Source organism: Salmo trutta, unplaced genomic scaffold, assembly GCF_901001165.1.
Source record: "Salmo trutta unplaced genomic scaffold, fSalTru1.1, whole genome shotgun sequence".
Classification (NCBI taxonomy): domain Eukaryota; kingdom Metazoa; phylum Chordata; class Actinopteri; order Salmoniformes; family Salmonidae; genus Salmo; species Salmo trutta.
This window is the reverse complement of record NW_021823509.1, coordinates 782495-802530: the sequence shown is the minus strand read 5'-3', so window position 1 is coordinate 802530 and position 20036 is coordinate 782495. Positions and strand designations below refer to the sequence as shown.

At 45.4% G+C, this 20036-nt stretch overlaps 1 protein-coding gene across 1 annotated transcript in view; it reads right to left on the bottom strand.

The window, feature by feature from the left end:
* The window catches only part of LOC115191199 (voltage-dependent P/Q-type calcium channel subunit alpha-1A), a 120319-nt gene that overhangs the window by 32082 nt on the left and 68201 nt on the right, over nt 1-20036 (bottom strand). The window contains exons 34-45 of the mRNA XM_029749139.1: nt 19724-19925; nt 19334-19498; nt 18978-19088; nt 18442-18526; nt 13719-13837; nt 13487-13552; nt 13271-13368; nt 12162-12312; nt 10189-10316; nt 8048-8144; nt 1609-1714; nt 645-752 (exon numbers count right to left, since the gene is read on the bottom strand). Of these exons, the coding sequence (XP_029604999.1) occupies nt 645-752; nt 1609-1714; nt 8048-8144; nt 10189-10316; nt 12162-12312; nt 13271-13368; nt 13487-13552; nt 13719-13837; nt 18442-18526; nt 18978-19088; nt 19334-19498; nt 19724-19925 (1436 nt within the window). The remainder of the gene's footprint in view (nt 1-644; nt 753-1608; nt 1715-8047; nt 8145-10188; nt 10317-12161; nt 12313-13270; nt 13369-13486; nt 13553-13718; nt 13838-18441; nt 18527-18977; nt 19089-19333; nt 19499-19723; nt 19926-20036) is intronic.

Here is a 20036-nt window from a genome sequence, read left to right as displayed (position 1 = left end):
CTAAGAAATGTAAGTAGGGAGAGGTGAGGATGTACAGAGGGAGTTATGGTTGTACGTGTTTGTGTGTTTGTGTGTTTGTGTGTTTGTGTGTGTGTGTGTATGAACATGAGTGTGTATAAGTAGGGAGACGGTCCTGATCAGGGGGGTGAAGTAGTGTGTGTATGAACATGAGTGTGTATAAGTAGGGAGACGGTCCTGATCAGGGGGGTGAAGTAGTGTGTGTATGAACATGAGTGTGTATAAGTAGGGAGACGGTCCTGATCAGGGGGGTGAAGTAGTGTGTGTATGAACATGAGTGTGTATAAGTAGGGAGACGGTCCTGATCAGGGGGGTGAAGTAGTGTGTGTATGAACATGAGTGTGTATAAGTAGGGAGACGGTCCTGATCAGGGGGGTGAAGTAGTGTGTGTATGAACATGAGTGTGTATAAGTAGGGAGACGGTCCTGATCAGGGGGGTGAAGTAGTGTGTGTATGAACATGAGTGTGTATAAGTAGGGAGACGGTCCTGATCAGGGGGGGCGAAGCGGTGAGTGACTACGTTTAGTAGAAGCTGTCCTCTTGGTGAATTGGTGATCGTCGGACACACTTACACACACACACACACACATCGTAGTGTGTGTTTTACATTTCGTGGTGTAACTTACACTTGTGTGGCGTGACCAGCAGGTCTAGGTTCTTCTGAGAGAGGTTGGGCCAAATGGCCATCATTTCTTTCCTTAGCTCAGCATCCATCTGATGTTTGTCAGCTCCTCCTGTGTTGCCCAACACACACGTCAAGACACACACACACACACACGTGGGCATACGCACACGCAGGTACGCAGGAAAGCACACACACAAGCGCAAACACACGCACATACGAAAGTACACACGCAAGCACAAACACACGTACGCACACGCAGGCAGCAGAGCAAGCCCACACACACGCACACGCACACGCGCACACACAAATATGCATGCAAAAAAACAAGTTATCCAGCCACACATGTACACATTCATACAAACAAAAAAGATTTGGATTAATCCACAACTTCCTGAGCATTTCTAAATGTTTGGTATATCACCACTATCTGGAAGGACAGGACTGATACCATACCTATGGTAGGGAGAAAAGAAAGGGAGAAAGAAAGAGAGAGAAAGAATGAAAGAAAGACAGACAGACAGACAGACAGACAGACAGACAGACAGACAGACAGACAGACAGACAGACAGACAGACAGACAGACAGACAGACAGACAGACAGACAGACAGACAGACAGACAACAGACAGACAGACAGACAGACAGACAGACAGACAGACAGACAGACAGACAGACAGACAGACAGACAGACAGACAGACAGACAGACAGACAGACAGACAGACAGACAGACAGACAGACAGACAGACAGACAGACAGACACAGACAGACAGACAGACAGACAGACAGACAGACAGACAGACAGACAGACAGACAGACAGAGGAAGAAAAAAGAAAAGAAAGCGTAGGGAGGGAAAAGGTAGGAAACAACAGATCAGAATGGCATTGGCAAAAATAGTATAAAAGGACCGCTGAAAAAGTTTAGTAGATAAAGAGAGACAGAAAAGGAGGAGGGGAGAAGGTCGTACCCTTGGCAATCTTGATATCGAGCGCTGTCCGAATCAGAGCCATGAGGGTGGAGTTGAAATGCACTGAGTTGTCCTCGGCAACCGGCAAGTCCATGCGCAGCAGCCTCTGTGGAGAGCCAATCAGGTGGAGAGGTTGAGAAAAGAGAGCGTGTCCGTGGTAGGGGGTGGGGTCTGAACCTCCGGGTAAGGGAAAAAGGGAGGGGCCAAAGATTGAGGGAGCTCGATAGGGCAACAGCCAAAAAATGTTTCAGTGTCGGTAATCTTATCTACTTTCTTTATTTAACCAGGTATATGTTCGACTCTGTCTGATTCTGAAGACACTGAAATTTGGTGCAATTCAGTTTCACCTCACAGTTCACAGAGGGAATTGAAATCCAATTCATGAATTGAAAGAAATCCTCATAGAAAAAAAAAGTCAATTTCAATTCATCTCCCGAAGTGACTGAATCTAAATGGAATTTAACCCAACCCCACTTGCAGTATCTTGATTGTCAGAGGTCCCTTGTAGGTCTATGTTGTGTCTGTGTGTGCTAAAGGACTTTGTCATATGTAGCAACCATAGTATGATTTCCAAACTGTAAAACAGCCTTTTCCAAAGGAAACAGTGGAAAAGTACTTCCTGATTGTCTCCTGATTGGCAAGTGATACTCAAACAACTACACATTTATCCAATGGGCCGTCTGCTACAGAATGAGCGACTGCGAGAGCCAAGAGCCACACGGCACCACAATGGCCGACGACCAACTGACCCAACCTATGCCCATGTTCCCTAATAATGTGTGAATGCAACGGTACGCATTCACGCATCTTATTACACACAAATGTACACACATGTACACATACAACCCCCTTTACCCTCCCACTAACACACAGTATATTAACAGAATATACTGGAATAGACTGCAAGACATAGCAAACAGTAGTATCACTGGCGTAGTTGTATTACTCTTCATCAGGAGACTAGTGTGTTTTATCAAGGCATCTGCTATAGAGCTCCCCCTACCTGTATGGAGGTTCGCTACATGTTTTTGATTGATTTATTTCTAAACAGGTAAAACCAATGGATGAACTGCTAGATAAAAAAAACCAGGGTGGTTGTTTTTCACATCTATTAGTCGGTCATCGATTGGTTTGACCTCTGAACATGAGCGTTGGGTACTCACGTAGGACGGGCAAACACGTGTGACACGATGTTAGTGTGTGTGTGTGTGTGTCATGCCCGAAAGCGTGTGTGGCAACAGTCGTCGCAGCCAACATACACAGCCTCCAGGTGTCCATAGCAACAAGCCATGCAACAGAGAATGCAACGGACGCATGCGTTCCCCAACACCTCCCAGATCCCCGACATTCAACATACCTCCACAAGCAGCATGCCCCTACCCCCCCCCCCCTCCTCCTCCCTCCCCAGGACAAGCAGCCGTGCAGCCGCGCACAGAGAGCATCATCTATTAGCTTTGATGGATTCATGGGATATCGACTTATTGATCCCTTTGATTTGTTGTATTTTCTCTCTATGGTTTCCTACAGAGCTATGCAGGCTATTCCAAGAGTCCTTAGTGTTAGTCTTTTAGACATGATGCAAAGGTCCGGATTGGCAGATCAGATCTCTCTCGATGCTAAACGGTTGCGTTATCTAAAAGGGGTCAGTTAAAGATGTTTAGTAATAACATTCCCTGAAAGAAGAAAAGAATAAAAAGAAGAATGATTTGTTTTTGACCAACCAGACGGTGGACTACTGTATATAGGGGAGAAGTAGCAGTAGAAGTTAGTGGCGTTAGAACCAGAAGGTTTCTATAATGAGATGGAGCTACAGATAAAAAAGGAAGTCGGGACAGGAAGAGGGAGCGGAGTTGTGACGACATTGAAAAAGGAAAACAAGAAATCAAGACGATACGTGATTCAAGGGGAGAAAGAAAGAGAGAGAGAGAGAGAGAGAGAGAGAGAGAGAGAGAGAGAGAGAGAGAGAGAGAGAGAGAGAGAGAGAGAGAGAGAGAGAGAGAGAGAGAGAGAGAGAGAGAGAGAGAAAGAGAGAGAGAAAGAGAGAGAGAGAGTATAACAAGACAAGAGAATAAGACGAGGACTGAAACCATTACAATCTATCACCAAAAATGGCCAACCAATGGCCATATCCCAAACAAAGCAGGCCTTCCTGGAAAGTTCACTACCATAACAAAGGTTAGAAAGGTCAAGCGTAAGAATGAGGTCAAATACTACTCTTGGATCATGACCAGTCCCAGGTGGGAGAAAGTGGTGTAGGGGTTAGGGTCTTTAACGTAAAGTTTTCCTCAGGATTAGTGTACTAAAACAACGACAAGCTAGCATATAACCCACATAAGCCATCACAGCATCTATCATCGTTGTTATCCATGAACACTAGGGATTTCCATGAGTGACATACTGTATGCAATAGGGATTTGCTGGGCTGCGTCCCAAATGGAACCCTGTCCCAAATAGCACCCTATTCCCAATGTAGTGCACGTCTTTTGACCAGGGCCCATAGCGCTCTAGTTGAAAGTAGTGCACTGTATATGGAATAGGGTTCCATTTGGGACACAGCCCTGGACTGAGTGGAGAGAAGGAGCAGGGAGAAGAGAGGACAGAAAGGACAGAGACAGACAGTAGGACAGAGACAGAGACAGACAGTAGGATAGAGCGACAGAGACAGACAGTAGGATAGAGACAGAGAGTAGGATAGAGTACCAGAGACAGACAGTAGGATAGAGACAGAGAGTAGGATAGAGGGACAGAGACAGACAGTAGGATAGAGGGAGACAGTAGGATAGAGGGAGAGAGACAGACAGTAGGATAGAGGGACAGAGACAGAGACAGACAGTAGGATAGATGGACAGAGACAGACAGTAGGATAGAGGGACAGAGACAGAGACAGACAGTAGGATAGAGGGACAGAGACAGACAGTAGGATAGAGGGACAGAGACAGAGACAGACAGTAGGATAGAGGGACAGAGACAGAGACAGACAGTAGGATAAAGGGACAGAGACAGACAGTAGGATAGAGGGACAGAGACAGACAGAGGGACAGAGGGAGAGAGTATATGTAAGGGAGTGAGACATTGGATAATGTTGGCGTAGTTGAAGCTGACAGACAAGTGGATGGAATGCAAATTAGGGGAAGAGGAAAGAGAGAGAGAGAGAGAGATAGAGAGAGAGAGAGAGAGAGAGAGAGAGAGAGAGAGAGGGGGGGGGGGTGGGGGGGGGGGGAGAGAGAGGGGGGGAGTGATACAGAGAGAGAGGGGGAGTGATACAGAGAGGGGGGGTGATACAGAGAGAGAGAGAGAGAGAGGGAGGGAGGGGGAGGGAGTGATACAGAGAGAGAGGGGGGAGTGATACAGAGAGAGAGTGAGAGAGGGGGGAGGGAGTGATACAGAGAGAGGGGTGAGGGAGTGATACAGAGAGAGGGAGAGAGAGAGAGAGAGAGAGAGAGAGAGGGGGAGTGATACAGAGAGAGAGGGGGGAGTGATACAGAGAGAGAGTGAGAGAGGGGGGAGGGAGTGATACAGAGAGAGCAAGAGAGAGAGGGGGGGAGGGAGTGATACAGATAGAGAGAGGGGGAGGGAGTGATACAGAGAGAGAGGGGGGGAGGGAGTGATACAGAGAGAAAGAGAGGGGGAGGGAGTGAAACAGAGAGAGAAAGAGAGACAGGGGGAGTGATGAAGAGAGAGAGAGAGAGAGAGAGAGAGAGAGAGAGAGAGAGAGAGAGACGGAGGGGAAAGATATGAAGACAAACAGTTCAGAACTGCATAGACAGTAAAACAGGATGGGTGGAAAAAGCTCAGGTCTTCTCAAAGGAAAGAAAGGGAAAAGATCGGGAGAAAAGACACAATAAGGAGAGACTGATAAAGACATGACTGTCTATCTATTTGTCAATTGTAATGGGAGTGAACACAATACTGTAGATTCACTGTCATTAAAATCAACAAATAACAACTTCCTGTCAAATAATGTGGCCACAAATGTCTCTGTGTCATCATCCCCTCCCGGCTAAGGGCTGAAGATTGAAGTACGGTATACAGTATATGTGTGTGTAGTCAGGAAGACCCTGTCTGAATTACTGTGTGTGAGAGAGTGTGTAGCTATGGTGCCATCCACAGGAATGAGAGACTCAGAGGACTCAAGACACACACCCTTCCCTGTCCTTCTGTACCCGCATCCCTTTGTCTGTTCATGTGTGTGTGTGTGTGTGAGTGAGAGCACCCTGAGTAATATTCAGCACAATACATGCCAGTGTGCCTACCGGCTCTCCAATGGAAGAAAAACTGCAGATAGATTCTCATTAATATGTTAGTAAATGTAAAACCACTCATACTGCGAGGGCTTATTTAAAATCATTTCAGTTTTTAACAAAAAACGTGCCTTTTGATGGCAAAACCAAGTAAATTGGTAATATCACCGATCCAATAGAGTATGGCTGACCTGAGATCATGGATACTGGACTTCCAGAAGGCTGTGGTGCACGGTTTTTACATTGGTTCTTCTTGGAAGACCACGTTACCAAACGTGGGCAAAACCAGAGAAATCTGTGTATGTGAGTGTGTATAGGTCCATGCAGGGTGCAGAAGGGCAGACAAGGCTTCCTCCGTTCCCTTGCTCCTGTGGCTTAGTGTATCTGGAGGGTCGCAGGGACTGACTATCATTTCCCTATCATTCCACTTCACGACCATCCCTCCCTCCCTCCATCCATCCATCCCTCCCTCCGTTCATCCCTCCCTCCATCCATCCCTCCCTCCGTTCATCCCTCCATCCCCAGTTCCGACCGATAATAAAAAACAGTGCTCACCATCACACCACCACTAACAGACAATAATGACAGCGCTGAGTTTTAGGAGTTTGGAGGGGCGATGGAGGGAGGGGGAAGGAGGGAGAGGGAGGGAGGGAGGGAGGGTGGGAGTCTACCTTGTAGGCGACCCGGGCAGGGCACCTCTTCCCCAGGCCTAACGGTGGACACATGTGCCTGAGCATCTGATACATGTCATTGTAAGTGATTCGGCCGCTGTAGTAGTGGTAGTATGCCCACCCGGACACACACACACACACACACACCAACAACGACAAACGTGGACGGACAACCAAGAAATGAAAAACCGATGAGGGGGTGGGGGGTGGGAGGGTAGGGAGTTTGGGTTGACACACGAACGAGAGGTGCATGGGGGGTGGAGGCGAGAGGGGGGGGAGACGAGAGGAGAAAGGAACAACAAAAAAAGAAAGGGGGAAACAAATACACAGAGGTTATTGTTTGGTCGGAAGAGTGGAGGAGAGAGGGGAGAGAGAGGGGAGAGAGAGGGGAGGTTAAGAACGATAGAGACTCAGCTCTGGTTGGCTATCTCGGGGGAGAAGAGGGGGAGAGAGGGGGTGGGGGAGGTGTAGTTTTAGTATAAGTAGCTGTAATAACACAGCGTTCTATGCAGGGAGGTTAAAGGGGTGTTTGTGTCTCCTCTCGTATAGAACGTGCAGTGGGGCTTCTAGCAGGCAAGGAAAAGCACCGCTGCTGGGGTGGTGATGTCACAAATGGTCATGTCAATGCACTTCCTTTTACCCCCCAACTAGGGTTGTACAGTTCTGGGACCTTTCCCGAAATTCACAGGTTTTCCAGAAATTCTGTTTGGAAGATTCCTGGAATCAGCAGAGAACCAGGATTGCTGGAAAACCTGAGAATTTTGGGAAAGGTCCCGGAATTTTGCAACCCTCCCCCCATCCCACCATCCGGACCCAACCCCCCCATTCTAGAACAATGCACGATGCTAGAACCCTGTTGTACCATGGTCTGGCCCTGGTCATGGTTAGACAGACAGCAAGCACAAACCAAGAAAACACAATGGTTGGAATTTCTTGTGTCTTGTTTCGTTGATACAGTATTGACTCCGGGATTGGGGTCAATTCTATTTCAATTCAGTCAATTTAGGAAGTCATTTTTCTCACTGAAACGCATGGAACTGGAATTGGAATTTCAGTTTACTTCCTGAACAGAGTGAATTGATATGCAATTGACCCCAACAACCTGGATTGACTCATTGAAAAATGTGCAGGTAGTGAATCGTTTGTAGCAGTGAATCGTTTGTAGTAGTGAATCGTTTGTTCGTTTAGTGAGTACAGTACAGATAGCAAGTGCAGTGCACGCCTACAACATCATGCTTCAGACAGTTGCTACTAAACAGGTGTGGTGTGTTCTGCATTGTCCCAAACATTCTCCTCTATCATAATCAAGAATGCATACCAATATTAATAAGAAAACCAAAGCAAGATGGTGACCGTGGATGACTACAAACCAAACCAAACCAAAGTCGAATAAGAAATGACCATGAAGAAGTGATAAAGGAAAATCAGAAAAAGAGAGAGATAGAGCGTAACATTCATTCCCAAGTCTCTGAGTGAGAGACAGAACGAGCAGGTTGCGTAAACGTTGTGTTATAGTTGGGTCCAAACCTTGCAGGCCACCCTATGAGGGCATTTCTTGCCCAAGCCCAGAGGAGGGGAGATTACTCTCAATAAACTGTACATATCCTTATAATGTATGCGCCCGCTGCAAGAAGAATACAGGGAGGTTAGAGGAGGAAGGGATACACGGAGAGAGAGAGAGAGAGAGAGAGAGGGAGGGAGGGAGGGGGGAGGGAGGATAGACAGAGTGAGAGAGCACAGAGGAGAACAAGAGTATAAATCAGTCTAACAAGCATGCACACATGGCACACACACACACACACACACACACACACAAACACACACACACACACAAACACACACACACACACACACACACACCAACAAACACACACACACACACACACACACACACACACACACACACACACACACACACACACACACACACACCAACAAACACACACACACACACACACCAACAAACACACACACACCAACAAACACACACACACACACACACACACACCAACAAACACACACACACACACACACCAACAAACACACACACACCAACAAACAAACACACACACACACACCAACAAACACACACACACCAACAAACACACACACACACACACCAACAAACACACACACACCAACAAACACACACACACACACACACACCAACAAACACACACACACACACACGTTTTTCCACCTTTCTGATATATATTTTCTACATATAATTCCACATATAATCTACATAGATACTTCTCATATATTTTTCTACGTTTAATTTCATACATAATTCAACATGTATTTTTCTACATATAATTCCACATATAATCTACATACATAATTCAACATATATTTTTCTATTTATATTTTTCTACATATAATTCCACATATAATCTACATACATTTTTCTACATATATCTTTTTACTCAAAGACATCTTTCTTCCCTGTCCATATTTTCTCCAACTACATTATAGTAAAAGCTGTGTGGCTATCTGTACATTTTCAGAGATACATTGAAGAAAAAGAGAGAAAATTGCTTTCTAATGGACAATGCATTTCTCAGTATCAAAATACAGGGTGTGTATTTTTCTTGTGTTGCCATAAACCGCCAATGGTTGCCTACAGAAACGTTAACCATGCAGCAATGAGTGATATAAAGAACCACAATGCAGACAATCTCTCTTCCTCTCTCTCTCTGCCATTATCTTCTTTTACCATCTCTCTCTCCCCCTCTCTCTAGCTCTGTTAACCGTTACATTTGGTGGAACCGCACTTGGAGAGAGAGGCACGCACACACACACACACACACACACACACACACACACACACACACACACACACACACACACACACACACACACACACACACACACACACACATTCACATTGAGGGAGTGTTACGGCTGGGTAGTCACTGAGTTCACAGTACATAGATTTAAGGGCCTCCACAATTTCAACACTTTGGAAACAGAAAGAGAGAGAACGACAAAGGAGAGCAAGAAAGACGAGAGACAGAACGGCTGGTTAGTTGGTCAGGTACAGAAGCACCTGTTCCCTGTTAACTCCATCATCATCATCATCAGTATCACTAAACTCCCACGTCCGTATGGTCATTTTATTAAATAGAGTTAGATAGAGGACTCATATTTGTATCTGTGCCATTATGGTGTCTGTAACAGCAATGTCAAAATGGGTTAAATACATCTACAGTCCTCTATCTAACTCTATGGTTTATTATCAGTTGAAATCGTCTCCTCTGTCATGTGACTGGTCACATGACTGGGGTCAGGTTTGCGGTTTTCAATTAAGGGTTTAAGGTTAGAATGAGAAGCTATGACAAAAGTGTATTAGGAGAGAAAGGCATGGGTTAGAGTTACTATACAGTCAACAATGTTAATCATGTGTATGATGCTGTGTCCGAATATGAGTTTTACGTAAGTGGATATTTGTGCCTATTTGTACGTACATTAGTCAAGTGTAAATGAACAAAACAATTTGTCCGTATGATTAAACATGAATAGTCTGTACACATGTACATCGGTGATAGTGTCTACAGCAGTGTGTTTGTGTGTGTGTGTGTGTGTGTGTGTGTGTGTATCTGTGTGTGTCTGTGTGCGTGTGTATCTGTGTGCGTTCATGTGTGTGTGTGTGTGTTTGTGTGACTCACCAGGCAGCGGGGTCATACTCGGCCCATATCCTGACGTACTCGTCCAGGTGATGAGGACCCAGTATAGATGAGTCTCTGGTCAGGTACTCAAAGTTATCCATGATGACAGCCACAAATAGATTCAGCATCTACGCGCACACACACACACACACACACACACACACACACACACACACACACACACACACACACACACACACACACACACACACACACACACACACACACAGTCAAAAACAGATTCAGCATCTACACAGCAACAATTATTAGATACCAAAAAAATACAACTCCAAATGTTATGCAATACGGGAACATTACAAAGTCTGTGACCTGTTCATTGAGTTGCAAAAATCCATTCAACCAGACCCAGTTATTACAGGCTGAAACAGATTGGATTAAAAATGAAAGAAGCATTTTCAAATAAACTTCCATTGTCCTCCAAGAGTGTCTGAATATCCTCTTCTAGAACTACTGAAGCCTCGTTTCCATTGGCACTTTAAAGTCAACCAGGGTTGGGCTGGCCTTGGTGGGCTAGCTCAAACTGTGTTTACACTGCCTCCAGAAATTAGAAATGATGTAATGTTGCTAGGTAGCCAATGTGCCTGCAGTCTGCAGCTAGCTTTTCTAATGCTGCTAGCTAGAAGTTGTAGAAAGTCCTCTGGCTACAACTAGATAGATAACTAACTAGCTACCTAACAATTCAACAATTCAATTCAACATACTCTTGCCAGTGCCAGCTAGACTCAGAGCCATGTATGCAGCTTGCTAGCTAGCTAACCATTTAGCTAGTTAGCTTAATTCCTACCTTGCTTGCAATGGCATTGGCTATTAGCTAACCAAGCAAACCAGATGCCAGGTTTAATAGGACGCAGCTAGCTAGCTTTCAATACGATTTGGGAGTAAGGGTCTAGGGGTTAGTCTAGGGGTTAGGGTCTAGGGGTTCGAGTCTAGGTGTTAGAGTCTAGGGGTTAGAGTCTAGGGTCTAGGGGTTAGAATCTAGGGGTTAAAGTCTAGGGGTTAAAGTCTAGGGGTTAAAGTCTAGGGGTTAGGGTCTAGGGGTTAGAGTCTAGGGGTTAGAGTCTAGGTGTTAGAGTCTAGGGGTTAGAGTCTAGGGGTTAGAGTCTAGGGTCTAGGGGTTAGAATCTAGGGGTTAAAGTCTAGGGGTTAAAGTCTAGGGGTTAAAGTCTAGGGGTTAGAGTCTAGGGGTTAGGGTCTAGGGGTTAGAGTCTAGGGGTTAGAGTCTAGGGGTTAGTGTCTAGGGTCTAGGGGTTAGAGTCTAGGAGTAAGGAGTTAGGGTCTAGGCGTTAGGGACTAGGAGTTAGGGTCTAGGCGTTAGGGTCTAGGAGTTAGGGTCTAGGAGTTAGGGTCTAGGAGTTAGGGTTTGATTAGTCCTCTTACCAGGAAAGAACAGAGGAAGATGAAATACTGTATGTGAAGGTCCTAGTGGGAGGGGGTAGGGTAGGGGCTAGGGCAGGGTTTCCCAAACTGGGTCCTGGGGCCCTCCCTGGGTGCATGTTGTGGTTTCCCTCTAGCACTACACTGCTGATTCAGATAACCAACTCATCATCAAGCTTTGATTATTTCAATCAGCTGTGCAGTGCTAGGACAAAACAACTAAACCCGAATTTGAGAAATGCTGGGTTAGGGGTTAGGGGTTAGGGGATAGGGGATAGGGTGTAGGGGATAGGGGATAGGGGATAGGGGTTAGGGGATAGGGGTTAGGGGTTAGGGGATAGGGGATAGGGGTTAGAGGATAGGGGTTAGGGGATAGGGGTTAGGGGATAGGGGTTAGGGGATAGGGGATAGGGGATAGGGGATAGGGGTTAGGGGGTAGGGGATATGGGTTAGGGGTTAGGGGATAGGGGCTAAGGGTTAGGGGTTAGGGGCTAGGGGATAGGGGATAGGGGTTAGGGGATAGGGGCTAAGGGTTAGGGGATAGGGGCTAAGGGTTAGGGTTTGATTAGTCCTCTTACCAGGAAAGAACAGAAGAAGATGAAGGAGACGAAGTATGTGTATGCGAAGGTGCTGCCACACTCTGGTTCTGTGTTCCCTGAGTCTGGGTCACACGTCTTACCCCCCAGACACGACAGCATGATGTCATGCCACGCCTCACCTGTCGCACTCCTGGTACAGGACACACACACACGAACAGACACATACACACGTACGGATGCACACACACACACACACACACACACACACACACACACACACACACACACACACACACACACACACACACACACACACAAACGGACGCATGTACACACACACACGAACGGACGCATGTACACACACGAACGGACGCATTCACACACACACACGAATGGACGCATGCACACACACACACACATACGGATGCACACACACACATGAACGAACGCATGAACATACACACACATACGGATGCATGCACACACACATACGAATGCATACACACACACACACACACACACACACACACACATGGATGCATACACATGGACAAAAACAAACAAAAATGTGTGTCAGTGTGGGAGAGAAGATAGAGGGTGAGAATAATAGAAAACAGAGAGAGAGAGGGTGAGGGAAAAAGAGAGAGAAAGAGAGAGAGGGTGAGGGAAAAAGAGAGAGAAAGAGAGAGAGGGAGGAGAGAGGGGAGGGTGAGGGAAAAGAGGAGAGGAAAAAAAGAGAGGGGAGGGAGAGAGGGTGAGGGAAAAAAAAAAAAAAAAAAAAAAAAGAAAAAAAAGGAAAGAGAGAGTGAGGGAAAAAAAAAAAAAAAAAAAAAAAGAGAGAGGAGGGGTGAGGGAAAAAGAGAGAGAAGAGAGAGAGGGTGAGGGAAAAGAGAGAGAAAGAGAGAGAGGGTGAGGGAAAAAGAGAGAGATAGAGAGAGGGTGAGGGAAAAAGAGAGAGAAAGAGAGAGAGGGTGAGGGAAAGAGAGAGAAAGAGAGAGAGGGTGAGGGAAAAAGAGAGAGAGAGAGAGAGGGTGAGGGAAAAAGAGAGAAAGAGAGAGAGGGTGAGGGAAAGAGAGAGAGCATGGATATTGAGAAAACGAGAGAAGGAGCATATGAAAGCAGAGAGAAAGAAAGAGAGGATAACCCACCTAAACAGTAACATGAGTGCCATGATGAAAGTCCTGAAGTTGTTGTGTTCATTGATGGCACTGCCTTCGTCCTCGCCCAGTGCCAGATTACCAAACAACTATACACACACAGAGGTAAGGGAAGTGATCATTTAGGGCTAATGACATCAATGGCATCAATAGAAATCCTTTTCTGAATAAATTCTTTATTACAGAGGCTATGTCAGCAGTACTCACCTGCATCCCAATGATGGCGTAGATAAAGAACAGCATGCCAATGAGGAGGCACACATAGGGCAGCGCCTACCGGTGGACACACAGGGAAGGACATTTTCAGTGTTAAGACCACAAACAGCTTAACTGCCCATATCAGACTGGACATAGGAAAGCAAAAGCTATGTGTGTTTGTTCATGTGTGTGTGTGTGTGTGTGTGTGTGTGTGTGTGTGTGTGTGTGTGTGTGTGTGTACCTTAAATGACTGGACGAAAGTCCAGAGCAGGATGCGTATCGTCTCTCCTTGTCTCAGTAGCTTGACAAGACGAGCCGCTCGAAACAGTCGAAGAAAACTCAGGTTGATGAAGTTATTCTACAGCAGCGATGTGTGTGTGTGTGTGTGTGTGTGTGTGTGTGTGTGTGTGTGTGGTGTGTGTGTGTGTGTGTGTGTGTGTGTGTGTGGGTGGGTGGGTGGGTGTGTGTGTGTGTGTAGGTGGGTGTGTGATCAGAAGAAGAGAGAGGGAAAGAGACAATTAGTTTCACTGAACTATTATCGCTCCTCTATCAAAAAGCCAATATCAAACCAAAACAAAGAGAGAGGCGGACAAAAAGGAGAGAGAGAGAGGAGGTTAAATAGGAGAGAGAGAGGAGGTTAAATAGGAGAGAGGAGGTTAAATAAGAGAGAGAGGAGGTTAAATAGGAGAGAGAGGAGGTTAAATAGGAGAGAGAGGAGGTTAAATAGGAGAGAGAGAGGAGGTTAAATAGGAGAGAGAGGAGGTTAAATAGGAGAGAGAGGAGGTTAAATAGGAGAGAGAGAGGAGGTTAAAAAGGAGAGAGAGAGGAGGTTAAATAGGAGAGAGAGAGGAGGTTAAATAGGAGAGAGAGAGGAGGTTAAATAGGAGAGAGAGAGGAGGTTAAATAGGAGAGAGAGAGGAGGTTAAATAAGAGAGAGGAGGTTAAATAGGAGAGAGAGAGGAGGTTAAAAAGGAGAGAGAGAGGAGGTTAAAAAGGAGAGAGAGAGGAGGTTAAATAGGAGAGAGAGGAGGTTAAATAGGAGAGAGAGAGGAGGTTAAATAGGAGAGAGAGAGGAGGTTAAATAGGAGAGAGAGAGGAGGTTAAATAGGAGAGAGAGAGGAGGTTAAATAAGAGAGAGGAGGTTAAATAGGAGAGAGAGAGGAGGTTAAACAGGAGAGAGGAGGTTAAAAAGTTAAATTATTCAAATGATACCAAAATCCAAACATAACACAACAGACCTGACTAGAAGCCAAAGAAACACACAACGCAAACCAAAAAGTATGGAACGAAAAGAGTGTAAAAAAAAGAGATAGAACGAAGAGAGAGAGAAAACAAAAGGAGAAAATCATAATTGAAAATAAATGGAAAACGTCATCATCCAATCCGGTAAGAGTAGAAGGTTGTATATTTATTTTGTATAAAAACCAAATGCACTGATCTTAGGGGGGGCAAGCAGGCCACAAGGTATGGAGGTATTGGCATCCAGCAGACAGGACGCACACACACACTGCACTCTGTCAACCGCACACACACACAGGAAGCTGTCACGGCTCGCCACTAAGTGATTGGCTGAGATTGGTCATGAGGTGTTCAGCATTCTGAACATATATATATATATATACTGAAGGGAGGCTCACATTTAGAGGGCCGGTTTCCAGGACGGAGATTAGTCCTGGTCCTGAATTAAATACAATTCTCAATGGACAATCTCCATGGAAAGTGCATTTCATTCCAGGACTAGGTCTAATCTGTGTCTGGGAAACCCATCCAGAATCTTAGATTGTTATTGGATTGTGTGTGTATTTAAAATATTTATGTCTTTCTGTCTAATCTATCAGCACAGCTGGAACCACAGTAATAATAATAATATTAATACTCCTTTAAAGATACCACCTACTGTCTACCCTAGCCTCAGAATGTCTTGTGCCACGAGGTACAGTACTGTTGTGTGGCACAGGTTGGCATGCAGAGCAGTAGTGGGAGGAAGACGAGGAGGAAGACAAGAAAGAGGAAGCTAGCATGCAGACAGATCCAGCTTCAATGCAGGCAATGGCATGGCAACACTATTGCAACTACCTTCTGTTTAGCAGGAGGCTGAAGAGTAGAGCGCCAGTGTAAGATGCTACAGCTGCATGCAGTGTTAGAGTATCCCTCTATCTGGTCAAGCAGAACAGAAGCCTTGGCTAGCATTCACACGTCCTTCTGGCAGCACCTCGGTAAATGTGTGAGTGTCCGTGTGTGTGCGCGAGTGCCAAATCTATGCAGAACATAACAGTAACCAATTCATGTGCATTTGTGTCCGTGATTGTGTGTGTGTGTCTATGTGTGATTCTATTTGTATGTGTGTGTCTACACAGTGTTCCAAAAAGGTTCCTTCCTTCAGCAGAAGAACACTTTTAGGTTCTAGATAGCACCTTTTTTTCCTCAGAGTGTAGGTGTGATTCTATTCGTATGTGTGTACATGTAACCTTTATCCATGAACTAACCAATAGTGTGCCAGAAGGACCGGATCTTTCAACAGTTGCTGAGAGGAAGCCCGCTGGAGTCGTCAGGCACACACACGACTCAACAGCCAATCGGAAGTGCATGCACTTGGGTCGGAGGCCAGGGGTTAAAAGCAGCTAAGCCCAGAAGGTTGGGGGTGGAGGGTCAGGGAAGTCAGGAGGAGGGCGGGGCCACACATTGGCCAATGGGGATGCAAGTAGGTCTGAGAGATAAATTACAAACCAACCTCCTACATATGGCAGGTAGATGTAGAAGGATGGATGGAAGGAGGGAGGAGGATGGATACAGTGAGTGTCAGCGAGAGGAGTCGGTGGTGGTTTGGTGATGGCAACAGCGCACCATCACACAACAGCACACCATGCAGTCGGCGTCATGGATTGCATGGGACAACATGGGAGGGGATTCATAGTGCATTTCGATTGGATGGATTTATCATAAGTAGGAAGTAGTAGTGGGAGCGTAGAACGCCAACAAAGCAGAGAGGTTGGTTTTTAAAGAAAGCATGTAAAAAGATAGAACAGGAAAAGGAATCATTATGAAGGTAGTTACAACATAGTTACAGCATAGGTATAACATAGTTACAACCATAGAAATATAGTCTTTAGAAAGATTATATTTCTATAGTTACAACAAGGCCACAGAACTTTGGAAGCACATTCATGCTCTAAAACACATTTTGTATTTGTTGTTTTTTGGCATGAATCTGCTTCCATACAAAACATCAGTCAACAACAACACAGTTTGAGTGGTTTTGTTTCAGGCTATCCTCGTGCTCACATTAGGTAAAGATCTACAGATGGAATCCGCAGGAGGGGGAAACAGCGGCACTGTCTGCCCCACGGCCGTTGTGATTGATTTTGTTTTGTTTGACGAATCAAGGTGGAGAGCACTGGGGAAGCGACACGCATCGAGGTGAAACAATTTGCAGTACATAACGCTGCAGTTCTGTCGCACAACAAAAAAACGTGTCGGTTGTTGGCAGTCATTTCTTTGTTGTTGTATTATCGCAAACGGACGTGGCAGTTCCACCAATTACCGTAAATTCCGGACTATAAGCCGCAACTTTTTTCCCAGGCTTTGAACCACGCGGCTTAAACAATGACGCGGCTAATATATGGATTTTTCCCGCTTTCAATTTTCTTTTTCCCAAAAAACACATTCTGTGACGTGCTCAGTTTTTTGGCGGCATGAAGCTTTCATTAGACCAATGAAATTGCCGATCGGGTTACGTCAAACAACTTTTTTGTTTACTGTTTAGATTAAATCGAGCGCTCTCAAACTTCCCATCATTCTGATTACGGTAGTCATTTTGTCACCCTCATCATGGCAAAGACACGGAGAAATGCATATGATGCAGCTTTCAAGTTGAAGGCGATTGATCTGGCTGTTGGAAAAGGAAATAGAGCTGCTGCACGGGAGCTTGGTCTTAATGAGTCGACGATAAGACGTTGGAAACAGCAGCGTGAGGAATTGACTCAAAAAGACAACTAAAGCTTACTGCAATTATTTATTTTTTTACAAGCCGTGTTTCGTTAAAGCCTATTTATTTTTGTTACAAGCCGTGTTTCGTTAAAGCCTATTTATTTTTGTTACAAGCCATGTTTCGTTAAAGCCTGTGTAAAGTTAATTTGTTTCAATGTACCGGTAGGCACCTGCGGCTTATAGACATGTGCAGCTTATTTATGTTCAAAATATATATATTTTTTAAATTCAGTGGGTGCGGCTTATATTCAGGTGCGCTTAATAGTCCGGAATTACGGTAAGACATCCAGCTGTAAAGCATTGAGCTCAGTGTATTGAGATACTGTAGGCCGGCTGTAGAATGCGACTACGGGGATAGTCTGAAACAAAGTGTACATAACATTTAAACTGCATCATGAATTCTTACCACTGCCATCCTACTACACACAGCGAAACATCTATCATATACAACACAGGATGAAGCACAATTACAAACACAAATATGTGGGAATAGACACAGACAAGCAAGACTTGACAACACAACAACACACACATAACATTGGGTTGGATGGCAATTTGAGCGTTCCAATAGACGACCTACTATCCACCAAAATAATATCTTTCAGCTGTACCGAACCTCAATGTAAAGACAGTGGGTGTCTCCCAACAACCTCTAGCTCCTCCTACCAGGAAGCACTAGCTCACTATTCCCCACAATTGTAAAAGCATCAGATTTGTGTATGGATAAATTCAAGGGAGTGTCCACCAATGAAATCCATGAAGGGAAGTGAACAAGTGCACACTTCAGGAGAAAGGAGAGAGTATTGTGACACACCCAGTATCTTATTAATAAATCATAGATCAGTGGTAGACATTTACAGGTCAGGTGTGTATGTGGTAGACACATGTACACACCACCACATACTTACTAATTCCCATCCCCCTGCTAATTCTTACCACACACATAACCTATAGTACTATGCTCCAAGACGCACTTACCCAAAATTCTGTCACCAGGATATCAGTGAAGCTTCCCAGCACGGAGACAAAATCAAAAATGTTCCATGCGTCTTTAAAATAATTCTGTTAGGGCACAGGAAGAGAAGACATATTTTAGCCAATCAGAGAGCAGAGAGACAGAGAAGTAACCAATCACATTTCTCCGACATCGCACAGGGACAGGAATGAATCCGCACCAGTCAATCAAATTATTGTTACCGTGGTGATGGGGGGAAAAACAAGATACATAAACCAATAGCAGTGCAGAGAGACAGGGGGGTAACCAATCACATTGCTCCTAATGGAGGACAGCGACAGGAAGGAATATGCACTAGCAATCACATTATTGTTACCATGGAGACAGGGACTATTAGCCAATCGCGTCGCGTTTAGAGAGTAGCTAGGGAAAGCATGCTCCAGTTGTGTCCACTAAAATAACTCTGACTTCTAAATGAATAATAGGAATGGAAGCTCTAGCAGATATGACAGGTCACTCTGGATGGGTGGGAGCGTGACAGCGTGCGTCTAGCCTCACCAAAACCCCGAAGGCGATGATCTTGAGAATACACTCCATGAAGAAGAGGGTAGTGAAGACGATGTTGATGTTCTTCAGGACTTTATCATAGGTGTCAGACGCCCCATTATACTGAACACAAACACACACACACACAGGAGGAAAAACACATGAGTTATGCTAGCACAGCTCAGTGGCCGTGGGGTTCATCTCACCCTGAGATTAGAAGGTTTTCAGGAAATAGGAAGGAGCGTTAGGTGGATGAACACAATATAAAATGTTTTGGGATGAGTTCCCCAATTTGCTAGACAGATGTCTCCTGGTTGCGTGCGTTGCGTTAGAATGAGGCCATCTGTCGGAGGACGATATGATCTCACCTTCATCATGAGGACTATAGTATTGAGTGCGATCAGACCCATGATGCTGTACTCGAACGGTGGGGACACCACAAACGACCACATTCGGAACTGGAAGCTCTGCTTGTTCTTGGGCATGTGGCGGGTCAGGGGCTTGGCGTTTATGGCAAAGTCTATACATCCTCTCTGGATGGGGGGACGACAGAGGAGGAGGAGGAGGAGGAAGGACAAGAAGATTAACAATACTTTATTCATCCATACCAGACGGAAATGTGTCTTCTGCTGTACGCAACTCCTCCCATATATACAAACACACAGAACTGTTCCCTCTGCTCTTTCCTCCCCCCTTTCTCCCTCTCTCCATCCCTCCTCCCTCCTCCCTCTCTCTCCCTCCATCCATCCCTCTCTCACCTCATTCTTTTCCAGACTGTAGTCCTCCATCATCTTATCCCCCTGTTCTTGGAAGGTGATGATGATGAGAGCAACAAAGATATTGACGAAGAAGAAGGGGAAGACAACGAAGTACACCACGTAAAAGATGGACATCTCCATCCGGTAGCCCGGACTGGGACCCTGATTCTCATAGGTCGCATCTACCGAATGCTTTAACACCCTGCGGGAGAGAGACAGAGATTACGGGATACACTTTGTACCTTCTTTTAATACGAGACAGAGAGAAAGAAAAAGAGAGAGAGAGAAGAGAGAGAGAGAGAGAGAGATAGAG